Source organism: Bolinopsis microptera, chromosome 6 (assembly GCF_026151205.1).
Source record: "Bolinopsis microptera isolate Bmic1 chromosome 6, MBARI_Bmic_1.0, whole genome shotgun sequence".
NCBI classification, from domain to species: domain Eukaryota; kingdom Metazoa; phylum Ctenophora; class Tentaculata; order Lobata; family Bolinopsidae; genus Bolinopsis; species Bolinopsis microptera.
The window spans coordinates 3,026,114-3,045,875 of NC_087077.1; the positions used below are offsets into that span (position 1 = coordinate 3,026,114).

Sequence of the window (19,762 nt, forward strand, 5' to 3'; positions counted from 1 at the left end):
AAATTTCAAAAAGTATTCATTCGGTAGGATGACGCTAGAAATAAAGTTAAAACGACCAAGTAAAGTGTACCGGCCGGGAGAAGTCGTCAAGGGATCTCTTTTAATTGAAACAAGATCAGGTAATTAATTAACATTTCACGTAATTATTAGTGAATTGAGAAGTTTTAACTGGTCTCCTTATGGTCATCCCTGTCTGCATAAACTAATAGAATGAGACAGAATGTAGCCAAGTACGCAAGTGCCATGGTTTTCACTCGTGAGAATAATTATTTGACATATCCTCAACTATATGTCACAAAAGGGATAAATCCATGTGTTTGAACAGAAACAATACTCTTAAAATAGCTCTCAAGCTGATGTAGACCAGAGAAATCTCTTAAATCACACAGTATCTACTGTAATTATGATTTATCCAAATCAAGAGATTTCTTAAGGCCGTTATCATTTCCATTTACCACACGAATGTAATAATATTACCCCCATATTCTCGTTCATTAGTATACAGTGTATATAATATATACTATACACCCAATGAGGATACACTCAATGTCAAGTTCCTCGCTTAACAAACATTACAAAAACATCACTAGAATTGTCCACAATCTCTCTAACCCTGGCTAAACCCACATCACACGTGAACAAGGGGTATCTCGTAGTTTCAGTTGGAGCGAAAGCATCAAACAAGATGTACTTGTGCAGCGTAGGATCAAGATAGTATCCTCCACCTTCCTGAGCAACTTGAGACGTTAACTTTAACTTGCAATCTGAGAAATCAAGATGATACCTGCAGTTCCCGACCCTGACCAAATCAACTGTTTCTACCATATCCTCCTCGACATCATAGATCTCACGTGGTCCCTTCGCTCCAATAAAGTTGTGTGAAGACACAGCCTTAAGATGCTTGTGTCTCCCACATTTCAGCTCTTTAGTATCAGGAATAAGCAGCCGCACAAAGGGTAGAAGTATCAGTTTCCTGTACTTGGAGGGTATTGCCCGGTAGCACAGAGTTCGGAGAAGTTGGGATATTTGAGTGGTCTGGATGGGGTGAGAAAGGCTCCATAACATGATGAGCTCCACTTGGGTGCACCAGTTAAACCGCCTGTAGTTGGGGTACCAGTGGTCTTCTTCTGGTATATCGTGCTGAGGAGATGTTGTGCTAGTGAGTTGTTACATTTGTGTGCTGTTGTATTCATTGATCATGAATCATAAAGCAAAGAGATGTATGACTATAATGATGTATGTAGTTAGCTTTCGTTGTGCTTACCTGATAAAAGATATCCGATAACCCAGGATCCTGGATCACAGCTTTTATCGTCTCAAAGCTCACCACCTCCCACCCGACATCACCAATCTCGTTGTAAACCCCTGGGTCTTTAGTCAGGTAATTGACCACCAGTAGGAGAAGCTTGCTGTTGTTAGTCACGTGATACAGATGTAAACACTGGGTACAGTTGGAGCTGGAGATCCGGGTCCTGGAAGCAAGGTAGTCCACCACCAACTCCTGGATGTTGTGCTCTATGTGCTGGAACTTCTCTGATAAAAGGAGGTCTATCTCACTGGATGTCAGGCATGTGTCTATTTCTGAGATGCTCCCACCCATGATGCCTACTATTTTACGTACTAGGTTATCTGGCCTTATTGGTCTCTTATTTTCTAGGGTTTTATCTTTAGTACCATTACTATTATCTGTTAGTTTTGAGGAGGCTTCTGAATTCTGGAATCTTGTCCTCTCATTTTCTCCACCAGTATATTTCATAGCATCCCTGATTTTCTTCAACAACATCCTCCTAACTCCATCCTCCAAACTTGTAGAGTCCAACACAAAGTCAAACACCACCTCCTGCAGATACGGCTTGTCTATGAGGTGATACTGGACACTGGTCAGCAGGTAACCCAGGTGACAGTTGTCAAGGTGATCTCGTTGCTTTAACTCCTTGAACCACCTGTTTACCAGTTTGAACACCCATTTTTCTTGTATGCACAACTTGCTCGATGTGGAAATGGACCTCATGCAGAAAAAGTCAAGCTGTAGGATCATTTTCGGTTTTGAAAGTAAATCCATCATCATACCATCGTCAAGTGAAGCAACACAGACGTCCATCAACTGCAAACACCATACAATGTGAGCAAACTTGAAGATCTCCACGAACCTCTCACAGCCTGGCTCACTGGTGATATACTCCGTGAACCTCTCCCCAACACATCTCTGTAACCAGCTCACTGAATACGTTTTAGCAAACTTGTAGACCACCTCCAAGTTGTGGTGCTCTATCTCCAGTACTCCCGTGTAGAAGCTACCTACTATATCAGATACCAACTGGAACTGATCTCCAAACCCTGGTGCTACAGTCACCTCGTACAGTCTCCTCCCCTCCTTGGTGGTGGAGGTAACAGTGTCTCCAGCAGTGAGGTTGTCTCCAGCAGTGAGGTTGTCTCCAGTAGTGAGGCTGTCTCCAGCGGTGAGGCTGTCTCCAGCGGTGAGGGTGCTGTTAAGGAGCAGGACTGTGCGGTGTGCGGGAATGTGCTGAGTGTTCACTATCACGTGACAGTCAGGTGGGGTGCTGGTTCGGAGGGAGTTGAGGGAGGTTTGCATCTGTTGTTTCCAGTGTTCTGGTGATGTGGTGGGAGGTGGTTCGGCCATAGGGCACGCTTCAGTTATGATCTTCTTGAAAATCTGTTAGTCAAACAAGCCCGTGATTGGTAGATAAAGTTCCTAATTGCTGATAATAGTTGTCAATTACTGAATGAACAAAACGAAGCCATCATAGAAGTAGTGTTAGTCACTACACTTAGCTGACTATGATTATTGCCCCATCAAAAAGTTGAATAGAATCAGGCATTCATACAGCTTTCTGAATACTGCCGTCTGCTTAAACTCGAAGTCATTCGTCAAATGTCATTCGAGCCTTCGTGGATCAGGTTTCTTTTCAAAAGATTAAATTTTGCATCGATCGATTGTTACAGGAAAGGTTCCCCGAAAATAGCTTAGATTTCATTTTATTGACCAGTCCTCACACTGCTGAGATATGACTGACATTAACATCCCTCTGGTACTGATGTATAACATTGACTTGAGTTTAATACTCAGGGGACTAGTCCGAGTTCCTAGTTATCTGTTATATTTATAGTTATAGTCTAGTTGGGCACGAATCAAGTATGAACCTCGAACTTTGACAATGTTATCTACGTAGATCTCGATATTTTAAAAAAAATGATAATGTTAATATTAGATATTTCAGATATTTCACACACGGGACTGTTTCTAAACCTGGAGGGTATAGTAAACATGCAGCTTAGCTCTAAGAGTGTGGGTATATTTGAGGCTTTCTACAACTCAGTTAAACCAATTCAGCTTATTTCAATCAACTTGGAAGTACAGAAAGCTGGCAAATTTCCAACAGGTAGCACATGATAAATATAACTTTGTAATGTATAGTGTGTAGTGTGTACATTATAGATATTAAAACGTCATACCTGCTTAATGTCAGGATTTGGCTTTGTTTATTAGTTACTTTCGATGTTTGGCTGTAATTAGCATCAAAATTGTATAATAATTCCAGGTGTCAAGTCAGATGTATTAGATACACATCAACTTGCTATCTATCGAAAAGATTACACTTTAAGGAGTGGTGTCATCGCCAAATTTTGTTTCGCCATCAAGGGATCAATCGTGAAAATAGCGAAAATGTAAAGAAACTTTTTTGCCATTTTAAAACACAAGCCGAGCATCTATTCCTAACCTGAACCGTATCCCCTCTACAGGAGTAACCACAATACCGTTCCTAACCCTAACCGTATCCCCTCTACAGGAGTAACCACAATACCGTTCCTAACCTAAACCGTATCCACTCTACAGGAGTAACCACAATACCGTTCCTAACCCTAACCGTATCCCCTCTACAGGAGTAACCACAATACCGTTCCTAACCTGAACCGTATCCCCTCTACAGGAGTAACCACAATACCGTTCCTAACCTGAACCGTATCCCCTCAACAGGAGTAACCACAATACCGTTCCTAACCTGAACCGTATCCCCTCTACAGGAGTAACCACAATACCGTTCCTAACCTGAACCGTATCCCCTCTACAGGAGTAACCACAATACCGTTCCTAACCTGAACCGTATCCCCTCTACAGGAGTAACCACAATACCGTTCCTAACCTGAACCGTATCCCCTCTACAGGAGTAACCACAATACCGTTCCTAACCTGAACCGTATCCCCTCAACAGGAGTAACCACAATACCGTTCCTAACCTGAACCGTATCCCCTCTACAGGAGTAACCACAATACAGTTCCTAACCTGAACCGTATCCCCTCTACAGGAGTAACCACAATACCGTTCCTAACCTAAACCGTATCCACTCTACAGGAGTAACCACAATACCGTTCCTAACCTGAACCGTATCCCCTCTACAGGAGTAACCACAATACCGTTCCTAACCTGAACCGTATCCCCTCTACAGGAGTAACCGCAATACCGTTCCTAACCTGAACCGTATCCCCTCTACAGGAGTAACCACAATACCGTTCCTAACCTGAACCGTATCCCCTCTACAGGAGTAACCACAATACTGTTTCTAACCTGAACCGTATCCCCTCTACAGGAGTAACCTTCCTAACCTGAACCGTATCCCCTCTACAGGAGTAACCACAATACCGTTCCTAACCTGAACCGTATCGCCTCTACAGGAGTAACCACAATACCGTTCCTAACCTGAACCGTATCCCCTCTACAGGAGTAACCACAATACCGTTCCTAACCTGAACTGTATCCCCTCTACAGGAGTAACCACAATACCGTTCCTAACCTGAACCGTATCCCCTCTACAGGAGTAACCACAATACCGTTCCTAACCTGAACCGTATCCCCTCTACAGGAGTAACCACAATACCGTTCCTAACCCTAACCGTATCCCCTCTACAGGAGTAACCACAATACCGTTCCTAACCTGAACCGTATCCCCTCTACAGGAGTAACCACAATACCGTTCCTAACCTGAACCGTATCCCCTCTACAGGAGTAACCACAATACCGTTCCTAACCTGAACCGTATCCCCTCTACAGGAGTAACCACAATACCGTTCCTAACCTGAACCGTATCCCCTCTACAGGAGTAACCACAATACCGTTCCTAACCTGAACCTTATCCCCTCTACAGGAGTAACCACAATACCGTTCCTAACCTGAACCGTATCCCCTCTACAGGAGTAACCACAATACCGTTCCTAACCTGAACCGTATCCCCTCTACAGGAGTAACCACAATACCGTTCCTAACCTGAACCGTATCCCCTCTACAGGAGTAACCACAATACCGTTCCTAACCTGAACCGTATCCCCTCTACAGGAGTAACCACAATACCGTTCCTAACCTGAACCGTATCGCCTCTACAGGAGTAACCACAATACCGTTCCTAACCTGAACCGTATCCCCTCTACAGGAGTAACCACAATACCGTTCCTAACCTGAACCGTATCCCCTCTACAGGTGTAACCACAATACCGTTCCTAACCTGAACCGTATCCCCTCTACAGGAGTAACCACAATACCGTTCCTAACCTGAACCGTATCCCCTCTACAGGAGTAACCACAATACCGTTCCTAACCTGAACCGTATCCCCTCTACAGGAGTAACCACAATACCGTTCCTAACCTGAACCGTATCCCCTCTACAGGAGTAACCACAATACCGTTCCTAACCTGAACCGTATCCCCTTTACAGGAGTAACCACAATACCGTTCCTAACCTGAACCGTATCCCCTCTACAGGAGTAACCACAATACCGTTCCTAACCTGAACCGTATCCCCTCTACAGGAGTAACCACAATACCGTTCCTAACCTGAACCGTATCCCCTCTACAGGAGTAACCACAATACCGTTCCTAACCGTATCCCCTCTACAGGAGTAACCACAATACCGTTCCTAACCTGAACCGTATCCCCTCTACAGGAGTAACCACAATACCGTTCCTAACCTGAACCGTATCCCCTCTACAGGAGTAACCACAATACCGTTCCTAACCTGAACCGTATCCCCTCTACAGGAGTAACCACAATACCGTTCCTAACCTGAACCGTATCCCCTCTACAGGAGTAACCACAATACCGTTCCTAACCTGAACCGTATCCCCTCTACAGGAGTAACCACAATACCGTTCCTAACCTGAACCGTATCCCCTCTACAGGAGTAACCACAATACCGTTCCTAACCTGAACCGTATCCCCTCTACAGGAGTAACCACAATACCGTTCCTAACCGTATCCCCTCTACAGGAGTAACCACAATACCGTTCCTAACCTGAACCGTATCCCCTCTACAGGAGTAACCACAATACCTTTCCTAACCTGAACCGTATCCCCTCTACAGGAGTAACCACAATACCGTTCCTAACCTGAACCGTATCCCCTCTACAGGAGTAACCACAATACCGTTCCTAACCGTATCCCATCTACAGGAGTAACCACAATACCGTTCCTAACCTGAACCGTATCCCCTCTACAGGAGTAACCACAATACCGTTCCTAACCTGAACCGTATCCCCTCTAGAGGAGTAACCACAATACCGTTCCTAACCTGAACCGTATCCCCTCTACAGGAGTAACCACAATACCGTTCCTAACCTGAACCGTATCCCCTCTACAGGAGTAACCACAATACTGTTCCTAACCTGAACCGTATCCCCTCTACAGGAGTAACCACAATACCGTTCCTAACCTGAACCGTATCCCCTCTACAGGAGTAACCACAATACTGTTCCTAACCTGAACCGTATCCCCTCTACAGGAGTAACCACAATACCGTTCCTAACCTGAACCGTATCCCCTCTACAGGAGTAACCACAATACCGTTCCTAACCTGAACTGTATCCCCTCTACAGGAGTAACCACAATACCGTTCCTAACCTGAACCGTATCCCCTCTACAGGAGTAACCACAATACCGTTCCTAACCTGAACCGTATCCCCTCTACAGGAGTAACCACAATACCGTTCCTAACCTGAACCGTATCCCCTCTACAGGAGTAACCACAATACCGTTCCTAACCTGAACCGTATCCCCTCTACAGGAGTAACCACAATACCGTTCCTAACCTGAACCGTATCCCCTCTACAGGAGTAACCACAATACCGTTCCTAACCTGAACCGTATCCCCTCTACAGGAGTAACCACAATACCGTTCCTAACCTGAACTGTATCCCCTCTACAGGAGTAACCACAATACCGTTCCTAACCTGAACCGTATCCCCTCTACAGGAGTAACCACAATACCGTTCCTAACCTGAACCGTATCCCCTCTACAGGAGTAACCACAATACCGTTCCTAACCTGAACCGTATCCCCTCTACAGGAGTAACCACAATACCGTTCCTAACCCTAACCGTATCCCCTCTACAGGAGTAACCACAATACCGTTCCTAACCTGAACCGTATCCCCTCTACAGGAGTAACCACAATACCGTTCCTAACCTGAACCGTATCCCCTCTACAGGAGTAACCACAATACCGTTCCTAACCTGAACCGTATCCCCTCTAGAGGAGTAACCACAATACCGTTCCTAACCTGAACCGTATCCCCTCTACAGGAGTAACCACAATACCGTTCCTAACCTGAACCGTATCCCCTCTACAGGAGTAACCACAATACCGTTCCTAACCTGAACCGTATCCCCTCTACAGGAGTAACCACAATACCGTTCCTAACCTGAACCGTATCCCCTCTACAGGAGTAACCACAATACCGTTCGAGTTCCCCCTGAAATCTAAAAGTAACAAGCCCCTGTACGACAGTTACCACGGTGTGTTTATCAGTGTTCAGTACACACTACACGCTGAGCTGAGACGGGGTATCCTTAACAAGCCTATCCTTAAAAACTTGGAGTTTATTATGGAAGGTTGGTTGAGAGGCGTGTTTTTAGATTATTATTGTTTACGGACTATGGATACTTATTACTTAGTTTATTAAGCATTTGTTTCTCTTTAAGATTATCCCTTTTAAACTCTCCTGAATTTTAGTTTTCGAGTGCAAGTTAATTCAACTTAATCTCAAGTAAACTAAGCTAAGGATTTACCCAACTTTACCATTTCATCAGGTGATAGAGTAGCTAAGAACACTGACCAACCCCCCATACCTTTCACTATCACACCACAGTCCTTAGAAAACATCCGGGAAATCAAGTCTGTCCCTGACTTCAAAATCAGGTGAGCATGTTTTAATTTTGAGAGCTCTGTTAAATTTAATTGCGTCTTTGTCCATAAGCAATAAGTATGAATATTTTACTCAAACTTTTATATTAAAATCGTGCTTCCAATTCGCATATTACATTAAAGCAGGATTCGTACGTAGTACGTACTTATTTCCCCGAAAAGTGGTGGACACTGGTATTACCAGTGTCCACCAGTTACTGGTAATCGATTATGTCCCGCAAGGGTTGCCAGAATATTATGAGGATAGACTGCGAGTCACCTCAGACTGGCTTGCGAGAAGTTTCAAAACAAATAACAGTGACGCACTATATATTACACAATATATATTGTATCATGCGCACGTATCACATTACACATTTTCCAATCATAACCGGACAAAATTGTAACAAATAATACCTTGGCTTAGTTTTGTGTTCGGGTTCGCCCGAGGCACTCAACAGCCAAGGTATTATTGTATTTTAAGAATGCAAAAGATTATTATATTGAGATAATGAGGAATTATAATATTAAACTTTAAAATTTAATATTTCTGGGTAATATAAATTACTGAAATCTGAAAATCACTTACAACCGTTATGTAATACTCCATTTTATAATTTAACTGTATAGTAGAAGTGTCTAACTCGGGACTGAGTTCAAATGTTTGGCAGAATGAAACAATCCCGACCCACCTTAAGTGGGAAGCTTAGGTGGGAAGTTTAGGTGGGAAGTTTAGGTGGGAAGTAGATAATACATAATAGAGTCATAGTAAGTAATGGCAGTTTTGACATATTCATATTTTGCAGTATTACCACTGAAAAATCGAATCAAAGGACCAGGATAATATGGCCATCAGAACAGTTTTCTAAGAATCGGAGAACTTTAATCGCTTCTTCAGAGAAATTGAATCGCTTCCTACTTAGGACCCAACAGCAGTTGTCTAGTATAATTAGTAATTTGTTTCGTTTTTCGCTCTCTTGAGTGGGTTGATCATGATTCATGATAGATTACTGGGGACGAAAGTCTCCACTCAATGTAAAATAAAATACATGTATTGTGGTCGTTTCGGCTACATGCGTTTATCATACACGCTGAGATTAATCTTTACGTAGCTCAACAAATGTAATGATGTAATTAGTTTAAACTAAACTGTTTTACAGTAAGTCGTCCCCAGTAACCTATAATAATTAGCAATCATCCTAAGTTTTAGCTATAAAAGCTCAAAACAACCCCGGTCCCGATATTAAAAATTTCTACAATTACCCACAAGTTCAATAAACATAACATTTACAGTGAAACACTAGACAGGGCAGTTTCAAAAAATTAACCACAAGTTCAATAAACATAACATTTACAGTGGAACACTAGACAGGGCAGTTTCTACAATTAACCACAAGTTCAATAAACATAACATTTACAGTGGAACACTAGCTTAGACAGGGCAGTTTCTACAATTAACCACAAGTTCAATAAACATAACATTTACAGTGGAACACTAGACAGGGCAGTTTTTACAATTAACCACAAGTTCAATAAACATAACATTTACAGTGGAACACTAGACAGGGCAGTTTCTACAATTAACCACAAGTTCAATAAACAAAACATTTACAGTGGAACACTAGACAGGGCAGTTTCTACAATTACCCACAAGTTCAATAAACATAACATTTACAGTGGAACACTAGACAGGGCAGTTTCTACAATTAACCACAAGTTCAATAAACATAACATTTACAGTGGAACACTAGACAGGGCAGTTTCTACAATTAACCACAAGTTCAATAAACATAACATTTACAGTGGAACACTAGACAGGGCAGTTTCTACAATTAACCACAAGTTCAATAAACATAACATTTACAGTGGAACACTAGAGAGGGCAGTTTCTACAATTAACCACAAGTTCAATAAACATAACATTTACAGTGGAACACTAGACAGGGCAGTTTCTACAATTAACCACAAGTTCAATAAACATAACCTTTACAGTGGAACACTAGACAGGGCAGTTTCTACAATTAACCACAAGTTCAATAAACATAACATTTACAGTGGAACACTAGACAGGGCAGTTTCTACAATTAACCACAAGTTCAATAAACATAACATTTACAGTGGAACACTAGACAGGGCAGTTTCTACAATTAACCACAAGTTCAATAAACATAACATTTACAGTGGAACACTAGACAGGGCAGTTTCTACAATTAACCACAAGTTCAATAAACATAAACTTTACAGTGGAACACTAGACAGGGCAGTTTCTACAATTACCCACAAGTTCAATAAACATAACATTTACAGTGGAACACTAGACAGGGCAGTTTCTACAATTAACCACAAGTTCAATAAACATAACATTTACAGTGGAACACTAGACAGGGCAGTTTCTACAATTAACCACAAGTTCAATAAACATAACATTTACAGTGGAACACTAGACAGGGCAGTTTCTACAATTAACCACAAGTTCAATAAACATAACATTTACAGTGGAACACTAGACAGGGCAGTTTCTACAATTAACCACAAGTTCAATAAACATAACATTTACAGTGGAACACTAGACAGGGCAGTTTCTACAATTAACCACAAGTTCAATAAACATAACATTTACAGTGGAACACTAGACAGGGCAGTTTCTACAATTAACCACAAGTTCAATAAACATAACATTTACAGTGGAACACTAGACAGGGCAGTTTCTACAATTAACCACAAGTTCAATAAACATAACATTTACAGTGGAACACTAGACAGGGCAGTTTCTACAATTAACCACAAGTTCAATAAACATAACCTTTACAGTGGAACACTAGAGAGGGCAGTTTGTACAATTAACCACAAGTTCAATAAACATAACCTTTACAGTGGAACACTAGACAGGGCAGTTTCTACAATTAACCACAAGTTCAATAAACATAACATTTACAGTGGAACACTAGACAGGGCAGTTTCTACAATTAACCACAAGTTCAATTAACATAACATTTACAGTGGAACACTAGACAGGGCAGTTTCTACAATTAACCACAAGTTCAATAAACATAACATTTACAGTGGAACACTAGACAGGGCAGTTTCTACAATTAACCACAAGTTCAATAAACATAACATTTACAGTGGAACACTAGACAGGGCAGTTTCTACAATTAACCACAAGTTCAATAAACATAACATTTACAGTGGAACACTAGAGAGGGCAGTGTGTGATATCGAGCAGCCCCTACAAGGTACAATCATGGTGGAGCACAGTGCTAAGCCTATCAAGAGCGTGGAGCTCCAGCTTGTTAGAGTCGAGACATGTGGCTGTGCTGAAGGGTATGTAGTATATGTTACCAGGGGGGGTTAGTAAGCATCTAGATTCTAGAACTCTTCCCCGAAGATCCAAAAGAATCCCTGTTCCTCTTGAACATTCATTTAGGAGCCCTTGCCTTGGAGTATAAGGTTTCTCTTCTATGTACGTTTCATTTAACTGTACATGTACCCTCCCATGGGCCATGGCCATGGGTTTAAGGTTTGATATTATAATAGTCATGTAATTATCTGAATAATTATATCCTTGTCTAAACAGTTACGCTAAGGATGCAACTGAGATCCAGAATATACAGATAGCAGAAGGTGACGTCATGAAAGGGCTAGCAATACCAGTACATATGGTCTTCCCCAGGTTAGAAAACAATGGGTTACGGTCTTACCTTTTTATTTTTAATTGTACAGTTGTCTGGAATTTTAAAGTCTATTTCAAATCTTTAATTAGTTGTCTTGAAAGTTTTAAGCCTAGTTAGAGACTTATTTAATTATTTCATGTTAATTCAGGTTGTTTACATGTGTCACCACCGCCACCAACAACTTCAAGATAGAGTTTGAAGTTAACATTGTCATAGTCCTTCAGGATGATCATCTCATCACAGAGAACTTTCCCATTAAATTATACAGACCTTCAAAATAGAGAACATTATACTTTTTAGTTTTCATACCTTCAGATGTGAGATGTGTATCAGATGACATATATTGTTTGAACTTGAATCATGGTTGTCAGTCGGGAATTGATTCAAAGTTTTTTTTGGTTTCCATTGTCAGTTTAATTTGGTTTCAATAAGACTTTTCAGACCAGTTGACCAGATTTTTATATTGCTGAATTTGATTTTGTTTTAATCTTTTGTAATTGATGTATAATTATTGTTGTTGACAATTTCCCACTTAGTATTAGAACTTAGAATGTTTAATGTTTATTGTCGTAATGGTAAAGCTTTGTTAGGTATAATGCAAATACGATAATTATAATAAATAATAAAATTTGTAGTGGTCGGATCGAGATTGTCTATTTATTCCATTCATAATATGATTACCTTTTCAAACCCCAATTCAAAAATCCTTATTAAATTTTGTCTCAGGATACTGGCATGTCTGATGATGAATTTGATGATCTGGATGCTTTGTTTGATGAATTTGATGACGATGACGTTGTAGACGCTGCTGAGGAAAATAAATCGAATTGTCCAGTCCAGAAAGAAGAAGATGCGTCTGAAGAATCTCCAGCAAATGTTTCTGCAAACGAAGAGAAACTCAGGTCAGAGCTCGAGGAAATGAAGCTCAAGATGAAGATGATGGAGGAAATGCTAAAAAATCAAAGCATGACAACTCCTGTAAAATCTTTAAATTCAAGTAAAATTAAGAAACCAGAAAATTCGAATACGACAAGTCAAGCTAAAAAGGAGGTTACTCCTATGAAGACAGTTACCCCCAGCAAACCCTCTTTATCAGATAAGTTCAAGAATGTTCTCGATACCAAATCAAGCGATGATAATCCTAGTACCTCTGCTTCTCAAATAAAACCACCACCCAATAAAACACCATCAAAGTGTCAACTTTCTGAAACTTTCGGCACTGCTCTTCATGAAGCAGAATCAAAACGTCAGGCCCCTAAACCGAGTAACATTAAGCCTGTCTCCTTTGCTCCGACTCCAGAAAAACTAGATAAGTGCCCTCACTCAGGAATCAGAATCAGCAATCGAGTTACAGCCAAAAGTGACTTTAACTGCGCTGTCGCAACTCGCAAGTTCGTCAAAATCCAACACCTTCCACTTTTCTTTAAGGACAAGCAGGAAGTACCGGGTGACTGGGTAACATCTGGCGTGATCGTGAGGAAAGCAGGTCCTTTCAAGTCAAAAACTGGAAACGATTACAGTATCTGGACGTTATCTGACTTGATTTCGCTTGATAATACTCTATCTTTGTTTTTGTTTAAAAACGTTCATATAGAACACAGAAAAGAGCAGATTGGTACTGTTGTTGCTCTGCTCAACCCTAACTTCATGCCTCCTCGTGATCAGGAGAAAGGCAAGAAAAGTGACCTTGCCTTCACTTTGGATGATGCCAAGAAACTTCTCAGAATGGGAATGGCTGCCGATTATGGTACTTGTAAAAATACCACAAAGGGTGGCCAGCAGTGCAACAATTTCATCAACAAATCTCTAACACAATATTGCGATTTTCACATTGTAAAAGTTCATGCTCAATTGAGGAATAAGAGAATGGCTCTGAACGGTTCTTATACTCCCCTACAACCTGGCATGAATAAGCTTCAAAAATTTAAACAGGACTGTCAAGCTTTCTCCCACAAGGGAAACGTTTACTATCCAAATGTTAAGGCAGAGGTAACCGACAAACCTGAAGTGGCAGCACTGAAAAAGAAAGGAATGATGATTTCAACTCCACTAGTGAGCACAGAGGAGTTTAACAACAGATTGAAAGTACAATCTACCGGGTCTATTCAGCTAAAACGGGCTCTCGAAGCATCTCCAAAACCATCAGAGTCATCCCAAAGCTCTAAACGTGCGAGATTAGAAAAGCTAGATATGACTTCTTGTAAAACTTTTTTCAAAAAACATGTTGAAGCTCCGAAGCTAGGCAGCGGCCTTTCATCGGGAGGATTTATAAACTTAAACACTGACGGAAAAAAGGCTAGTATGAAAGCTAAAGCTATTTCTCTGGCGAAAAAAGGAGCATTTACCGCTAAGATTCCGGGTAGAAAACGGCACGAACTTACTCCTGATGAGAGAAGACGGATGAAGGAGAGGTCCCTGGGCCTGGAAAAGGAGCCCCCTCCAAAAGAGGAGATTATTCTAAATAGTGCTTCAGATATGTTATGTTCTAAAGGTCCAATAGTGACCAAAAGAACTGCAAGTAGTGCACGGCAAGATAAAGAAAATAAATCCCGTAAAAGTATTAATGGTAAATCAAAGGAAAGTGAACCTGTAGCGAGAAAAGGTATTTTATCTGCCGCATTTGGTTCTATTGACACTGAATCAATCGAGGGAAAGAGAATCATGAAGGCCCAGTCAATGAACGTGGGTGTTATCCGAGAGCAAGAAATCGAAAGGACAACAGACTATTTCAATGCCATGGAAAAATTCGAACACAACGAAGAAAAGCTGCTGAGCATCAAGGAGATCAAGGTCACTGTTTACATCTGTAGGACCTGCAACACGGCCACTTCCAAGCAACTTCCTAAGTGCATAGAAGAGAAACATCCCGTTAAAAAGGGACCAGCTGTTAAGAAGTTCTTCAAATGTGGGGGCTGTTCCCAGAGGACAGATGTAGTGGGCATGCCGTACCCAGATCACAGCTGTATGAAGTGTGGCAAGTCCGCGTGGGTCAAGTGTAGTATGTATCATGAGAAGAAGGGGGTGAAGTTGGAGAGTGAGAGGTTGGTTGTAAGAGCTGAAGATGTTGAAATTAGAGAGAAATTTGCATAGGTTGAGCAACTTGGAAATGTGTATGGTGAAATACCGTGGTTGTATAGAATTTGTAGTCGTCATTGAGTGATTGCCAATGCTACTTTTGCTTTTGGTTTGTTATCATCGCATGGTATATAAAATGATGTGACCTGTTAAGTTGGTCGTATTTGACGGGCGGGGTTAAAGTTTTAAATTGTTTTAGTATTGCGTTTTGTTGACAGTTTTAATTTTTGAATACGTATTGACTTAATTTCTAACGCCAATGATTATGCTTTTGTTTTACTCTGAAGATTACACAATCATTACATTAGTTTCAAGACTATTGTTTAAAGTTGCCGCCTTTTTCTGCTATGGCAGTCAATTTGACTTCCAGAATAAACAAATTAATCAAAATTTACACACCGCAGCCCAGATGATAACTAATTGGCTGCTGTAATTTCTTATCTACTCAAACCTTCATTCTGTGTGTACATTAACACACATTTTAAAATCTATTATCTGTTTACAAAAAGTAAAAGTAACCCTCTTTATTACCAAGGTACCAGCCATGCTCTGTAGAATTGTAAAACGAAGATGTACCAGACTAGGCAGTCTAATTTGTAACCAACTATCAGATCTGTCGTTTGTAAAGAGGGGACCTGATGCGAGATTCACTCCTTTACCCTTATTTTCAGGTTAGACGGTTAATTGATTGTTTTCTTCTCACAATTTAGTTTTGAAAAGCAGTAAAAACCTGTTGGAATTCTACGTGTCATAGGTTTAACAGCTATATATCACATGCCAAAACTCAAAAGCTGCTCGAGCAATTCTGTCACTCAACGACGCTTAGAAACAGTGAGATCAGTAGATATAATGCACGCGTTGTCTTCTGTACAGCTCAGTAGAACTGTCTGACCACACCCCTGTTTCCTCAGAAGTGGGAGGAAATGTAGTTCCTGGTTTGCAGTCAGCAGGTAAGGGGCACTACTACCACGTAACCGGACAGTACTACGATCACGATCCTACTCTCATACGGAATATCGTCATGAAGGTCAGTAATCGTCTTTTGTTTTTCTCTTTTGTTTTTCTCTTTGTTAGATTTTTATTCGTAGCTCGATATTCTTTAATTTTTCTTGAGTTTCTTGAGCCACGTCTTAAATAATTCCTGTTAAGTCACACGCAGTGACTAGGTTAGATTCTATGATATACCATTTTGGATATCATGACTTGACACTCATCAAATCGTTTCAGATTGGCGAGAACTTTGAGCCGAAAGTTATTTTGGATGCTGCGTGTTCTGACTCGGAGATTAAAATATTGACAAACCTTTTAGTTGATAGTTTGGAATGCAGGTAAACTCACGATTGTTGTTAAATTTGTTTGTCATGAAGATATATAATATAACGATAAAACTTTAAACTGTAATGCAAAAACGCCTAAGTTGACGATAATAAAACTTACAACAAACGAAAACTAATCTTAGTATCGACATGTAAATTTAATACCATTACTTTGTAGGAACATAAGTTCGGGTGAGGTTGATAGTATCGGGTCGGAAGATTGGAACTATGGCTACGTTCTGGAACCTTCCTTTACTATCTTCTCAAATGACGACATAGTTTTACAACAGAACGACCAGGTAACCACATTTACTGACCCTTTATTAGTTTACCTTGAAAAATCAAATTCCTACTGCTCGTACAGTCGACACCTTTTTGTTATGATATTAATGATTATATGCTATAAAGTTAATTTAACATGGGATGATCTCACCTGAACAGGGTTAGATAATTTATGACCTACTTTGGCTGAAGTCCAAGTTATCGACTTGACATGCGTCATAACGTATGACACATGTTTTGTAGCATTGATAATGTGCACAATTTCCGTGCCTCTGGGTTAGAGATAATCTAGCCTGTTGTGCACTCTCCTTATCTTAATTATATGGCTTATCTTAATTATATGGTTGGCGAGATAATGTGCCCTCTGATTTAATACAATCAATAATCCTAAATAACTTATTTCTGTTTACATTTTTATCGGACGTTTGATATTATGGTCATATGTCGTTTATTGTTAATTAACACCTATACATTATAGTAGTATATTGACATCCGACTTTTTTTAAGGTCGTTATCTGCTTTAATTATTTTCTTTTGACCATGAACTCTATCTCAGAATAAAGATTTGATGCAGTTGAACTCCAGACGAGGATTTCCTATTGGTCAGAAGATATGGATGAAGGATATTGAAAATGTGTTCGTTGATTTGTCTCCCCGGCCCTGGGCTACTCAAACACTAGGTTGTTAGATAATAGATACCAGAAAGAAGTATTTAAATACTTTATTTAAAAGAGCTATAAAGGCCAACGTATGGGTACTGACTTTTGGCCCACCCTTTAGTTGGATAAATTTGACAGAGTTTACCCTCCGCAACAAAATCGTTTAAGAAGCTGATGTCTGCGGCCTAACCATTGACAGTTTTATGAAATTTTTAGAATTTTGACAGAATTAAATCTGCTTTCCACAAATTTAAAGCAAATTAAGATACCCTCCATGAGTTATAAGGTATACAATGTATACAATATAACTCTCTCTCTCTCTCTCTCTGTTCTGGTCAACGGTTTCTGGCCTCTTACGATAAAGATGGAGGCCTTCTCGCCGTGCCCACAGAATGCAACTCCTGCTAGCTGCATTCCAGGACTCCCAAAGTATATACGAAATCATAAAATAATAAATATCAATGCAACAGACCTCTGGAGTCTTGAAGCTGTCACTACCTGTCTCAGAGCAAACCCACTTCGGTTGTGGTACTTCGGTGGGCAGACAAGGGACTTCCGAGCCAGGTCATCTCCTGGAATTGGTGCTATTATTAGTTTTCCTGGGAGTGGGTTATTTCCTGATGTTGTTTTCCTGAAATTGTGTTATTTCCTGGTGTTAAACAATATAACTCATGGAGGGTATTTTATATACATTGGCAGGTATACGGACGCTATCAGAACAGATAACACTTCTCACGAACGAGCGGGATTTTGTAACACGTGACTCGGATGAAGACGGTGAACCCTCTTACGAGGAACTGGGAGAAATCATGATGAACACTGGTAAATTCTTTATCTTTTAATCTGCGTTATCTTTCATATTGTTTCCGCGCGATTCCTTTATAGTTTATTCCCTTCGAAATCCTGATTTTCGACCCTATCCACCTACTCTCGATTCGAAATTGGTGAATAATGTTTATTCCAATCTGAAGGCTGTAGGGCAATTCGCAGTGAATCATTGCAAGGGGTAACGGTATTCATGGTAATTAATCAGTATTTGGTATTTTGGTTTTGGTTTTGGTCTACCCCCAGAAATATTGGGCAGTATCCAAGTAGCGCGACATGTGTTCCCGAACAGGTGTTTTCTAATAGGGTTAGGGTTAGGATTAAGGTTAGGGTTAACCTTAACCTTAACCCTAGCCCTAACCCCGACCCTAACCCTAACCCTAACAAACCTGGGAACATGTCGGGCTACTTGGGATACTACCAAATATTGGACGTTATGTACACTATTTCATCCGGTCCAGCTCACTCATTTATAATTAATATACATATTTTCAGAATGGATAGTGAAAGCTGCCGCACAGCTTGTGTACGTATCAACTAAAAACCGCTTTAAGAACGCCAATATACCGCTATATGTCCCGCGAGTGGTACAGGCAGATTTGAACCCATGGGTTGCCATGAGAAACAGTTTGTGGCAAAATGAAGTACCCGATAAGTTACAGAATTCCCAAAATAGTTACACCCCTTGAGTTAATTATTAATTAACAAATTGTTATAGTTAAATAATAACATGAGAGAGTTATTTATGACTTTATAATGCCGTTTCGTTCTGTTAATATTGTTTATGGATCATTTTTCATTGGGATACCAGCTGTCGACTACAATGTTATATTTTGCACAATTTTATAAATTATTGATTTTGAGGACTCACCATATGCATAGTATTCTTATTTTTAACGTTGCTGTCAACTTTGATGTCGCATCTTTTGGGCGATGATACTAAATTTGATCAAACCTGTATTTTACATTTGGAAAGGTCTTCCGTAATCACGGGTGATACATACTTAACACATTACGTTAGTACCCTACTCAAGCTAGCAATTTGTAACTTACTTACTTTACTTAGGATGGTTAATTATAATTGACACTTCTGTGGCACTGACACTCCCCTGGGCTTCTCCCCCGGCTACGTAAGTGTTAATTATTAATTTGCTTGGGTTTCGTTTTAGATAGGATTTAGGTTATTTTAATGCGTGATAAGATATTTGATCATCAACAATCCAACTGAGCTTTAAAGTTTAATCACGTACCATTGACTCATTCAGACCAAACAAACCAAAAACTAAAGTTCAGACCCAAATCACTATATTCCAAAGGCTTCCAAGATTTCAAAAGGTTGCATTTAGTTACTGACATTAAATTTAGCAAAATTTCTACACGAAACATGACTTTTTTCTGGGTCACATTAAACTTGATCGGGTATCCCGCACCCGGCGCAACAATATGGCACAGGGTGACATTTTTTGTATGGGGCGATTGCGGTGCAATTCCAAACAAACAATACTGTAACGCGCGTTGACATTTAGCTATACAACCAATCACCCGCACTACATTGCACGTACGGTCTTGCGTGGCGACTGGTAGATTTTACAAAATTTAAATTGTGAAATAATAACCAAGCGACGTTGTATCACATTTTGTCACGTGATAAGAGATTACTGCAAAACGTGTGTATATTATCCGGCGGGAGATCAGGCTACTACAGAGGTGTATGCTGAATATGTCAGCGTAGTATTGTTAT

At 40.4% G+C, this 19,762-nt stretch overlaps 5 protein-coding genes across 12 annotated transcripts in view; 4 read left to right on the forward strand and 1 right to left on the reverse strand.

Annotated features, from left to right (window-relative positions):
- Positions 1 to 19,762, reverse strand: part of LOC134816236 (putative RNA-binding protein Luc7-like 1) — a 75,786-nt gene that overhangs the window by 21,914 nt on the left and 34,110 nt on the right. The window lies entirely within an intron of this gene.
- On the forward strand, positions 18 to 12,408 carry LOC134816242 (vacuolar protein sorting-associated protein 26C-like). Its single transcript, XM_063824998.1, has 7 exons — positions 18 to 119; positions 3,240 to 3,401; positions 7,731 to 7,898; positions 8,097 to 8,205; positions 11,380 to 11,514; positions 11,768 to 11,863; positions 12,013 to 12,408. Exons 1-7 carry the CDS (start codon positions 29 to 31, stop codon positions 12,143 to 12,145), a joined length of 894 nt encoding a protein of 297 aa, XP_063681068.1. The 5' UTR covers positions 18 to 28; the 3' UTR covers positions 12,146 to 12,408.
- LOC134816233 (protein MCM10 homolog) lies at positions 12,600 to 15,158 on the forward strand. Its single transcript, XM_063824976.1, has one exon. The coding sequence runs from the start codon at positions 12,600 to 12,602 to the stop codon at positions 14,952 to 14,954; it is 2,355 nt and encodes a 784-aa protein (XP_063681046.1). The 3' UTR covers positions 14,955 to 15,158.
- LOC134816241 (uncharacterized) lies at positions 15,479 to 18,896 on the forward strand. Its single transcript, XM_063824997.1, has 7 exons — positions 15,479 to 15,610; positions 15,851 to 15,966; positions 16,167 to 16,267; positions 16,434 to 16,554; positions 17,094 to 17,217; positions 17,896 to 18,018; positions 18,517 to 18,896. The coding sequence occupies exons 1-7, from the start codon at positions 15,484 to 15,486 to the stop codon at positions 18,708 to 18,710; spliced, it is 906 nt and encodes a 301-aa protein (XP_063681067.1). The 5' UTR covers positions 15,479 to 15,483; the 3' UTR covers positions 18,711 to 18,896.
- Positions 19,075 to 19,762, forward strand: part of LOC134816235 (uncharacterized) — a 37,016-nt gene continuing 36,328 nt past the window's right edge. Inside the window, exon 1 of one of the 2 annotated variants that reach the window (XM_063824979.1) lies at positions 19,075 to 19,151. The gene's annotated coding sequence lies outside the window, so the exon portion shown is untranslated. The remainder of the gene's footprint in view (positions 19,152 to 19,762) is intronic. The other variant, XM_063824978.1, reaches the window with a different exon arrangement.

Bases quoted from the DNA above. Each gene is read 5' to 3' on its own strand.
- LOC134816242 (XM_063824998.1), top strand. From the start codon at position 29: ATGACGCTAGAAATAAAGTTAAAACGACCAAGTAAAGTGTACCGGCCG. The intron at 120-3,239 runs GTAATTAATTAA...TAGATATTTCAG, and splicing joins TTTAATTGAAACAAGATCAG to ATATTTCACACACGGGACTG. The intron at 8,206-11,379 runs GTGAGCATGTTT...TAACATTTACAG, and splicing joins GTCCCTGACTTCAAAATCAG to TGGAACACTAGAGAGGGCAG.
- LOC134816241 (XM_063824997.1), top strand. From the start codon at position 15,484: ATGCTCTGTAGAATTGTAAAACGAAGATGTACCAGACTAGGCAGTCTA. The intron at 17,218-17,895 runs GTTGTTAGATAA...ATACATTGGCAG, and splicing joins CTGGGCTACTCAAACACTAG to GTATACGGACGCTATCAGAA. The intron at 18,019-18,516 runs GTAAATTCTTTA...ACATATTTTCAG, and splicing joins AGAAATCATGATGAACACTG to AATGGATAGTGAAAGCTGCC.
- LOC134816233 (XM_063824976.1), top strand. From the start codon at position 12,600: ATGTCTGATGATGAATTTGATGATCTGGATGCTTTGTTTGATGAATTT.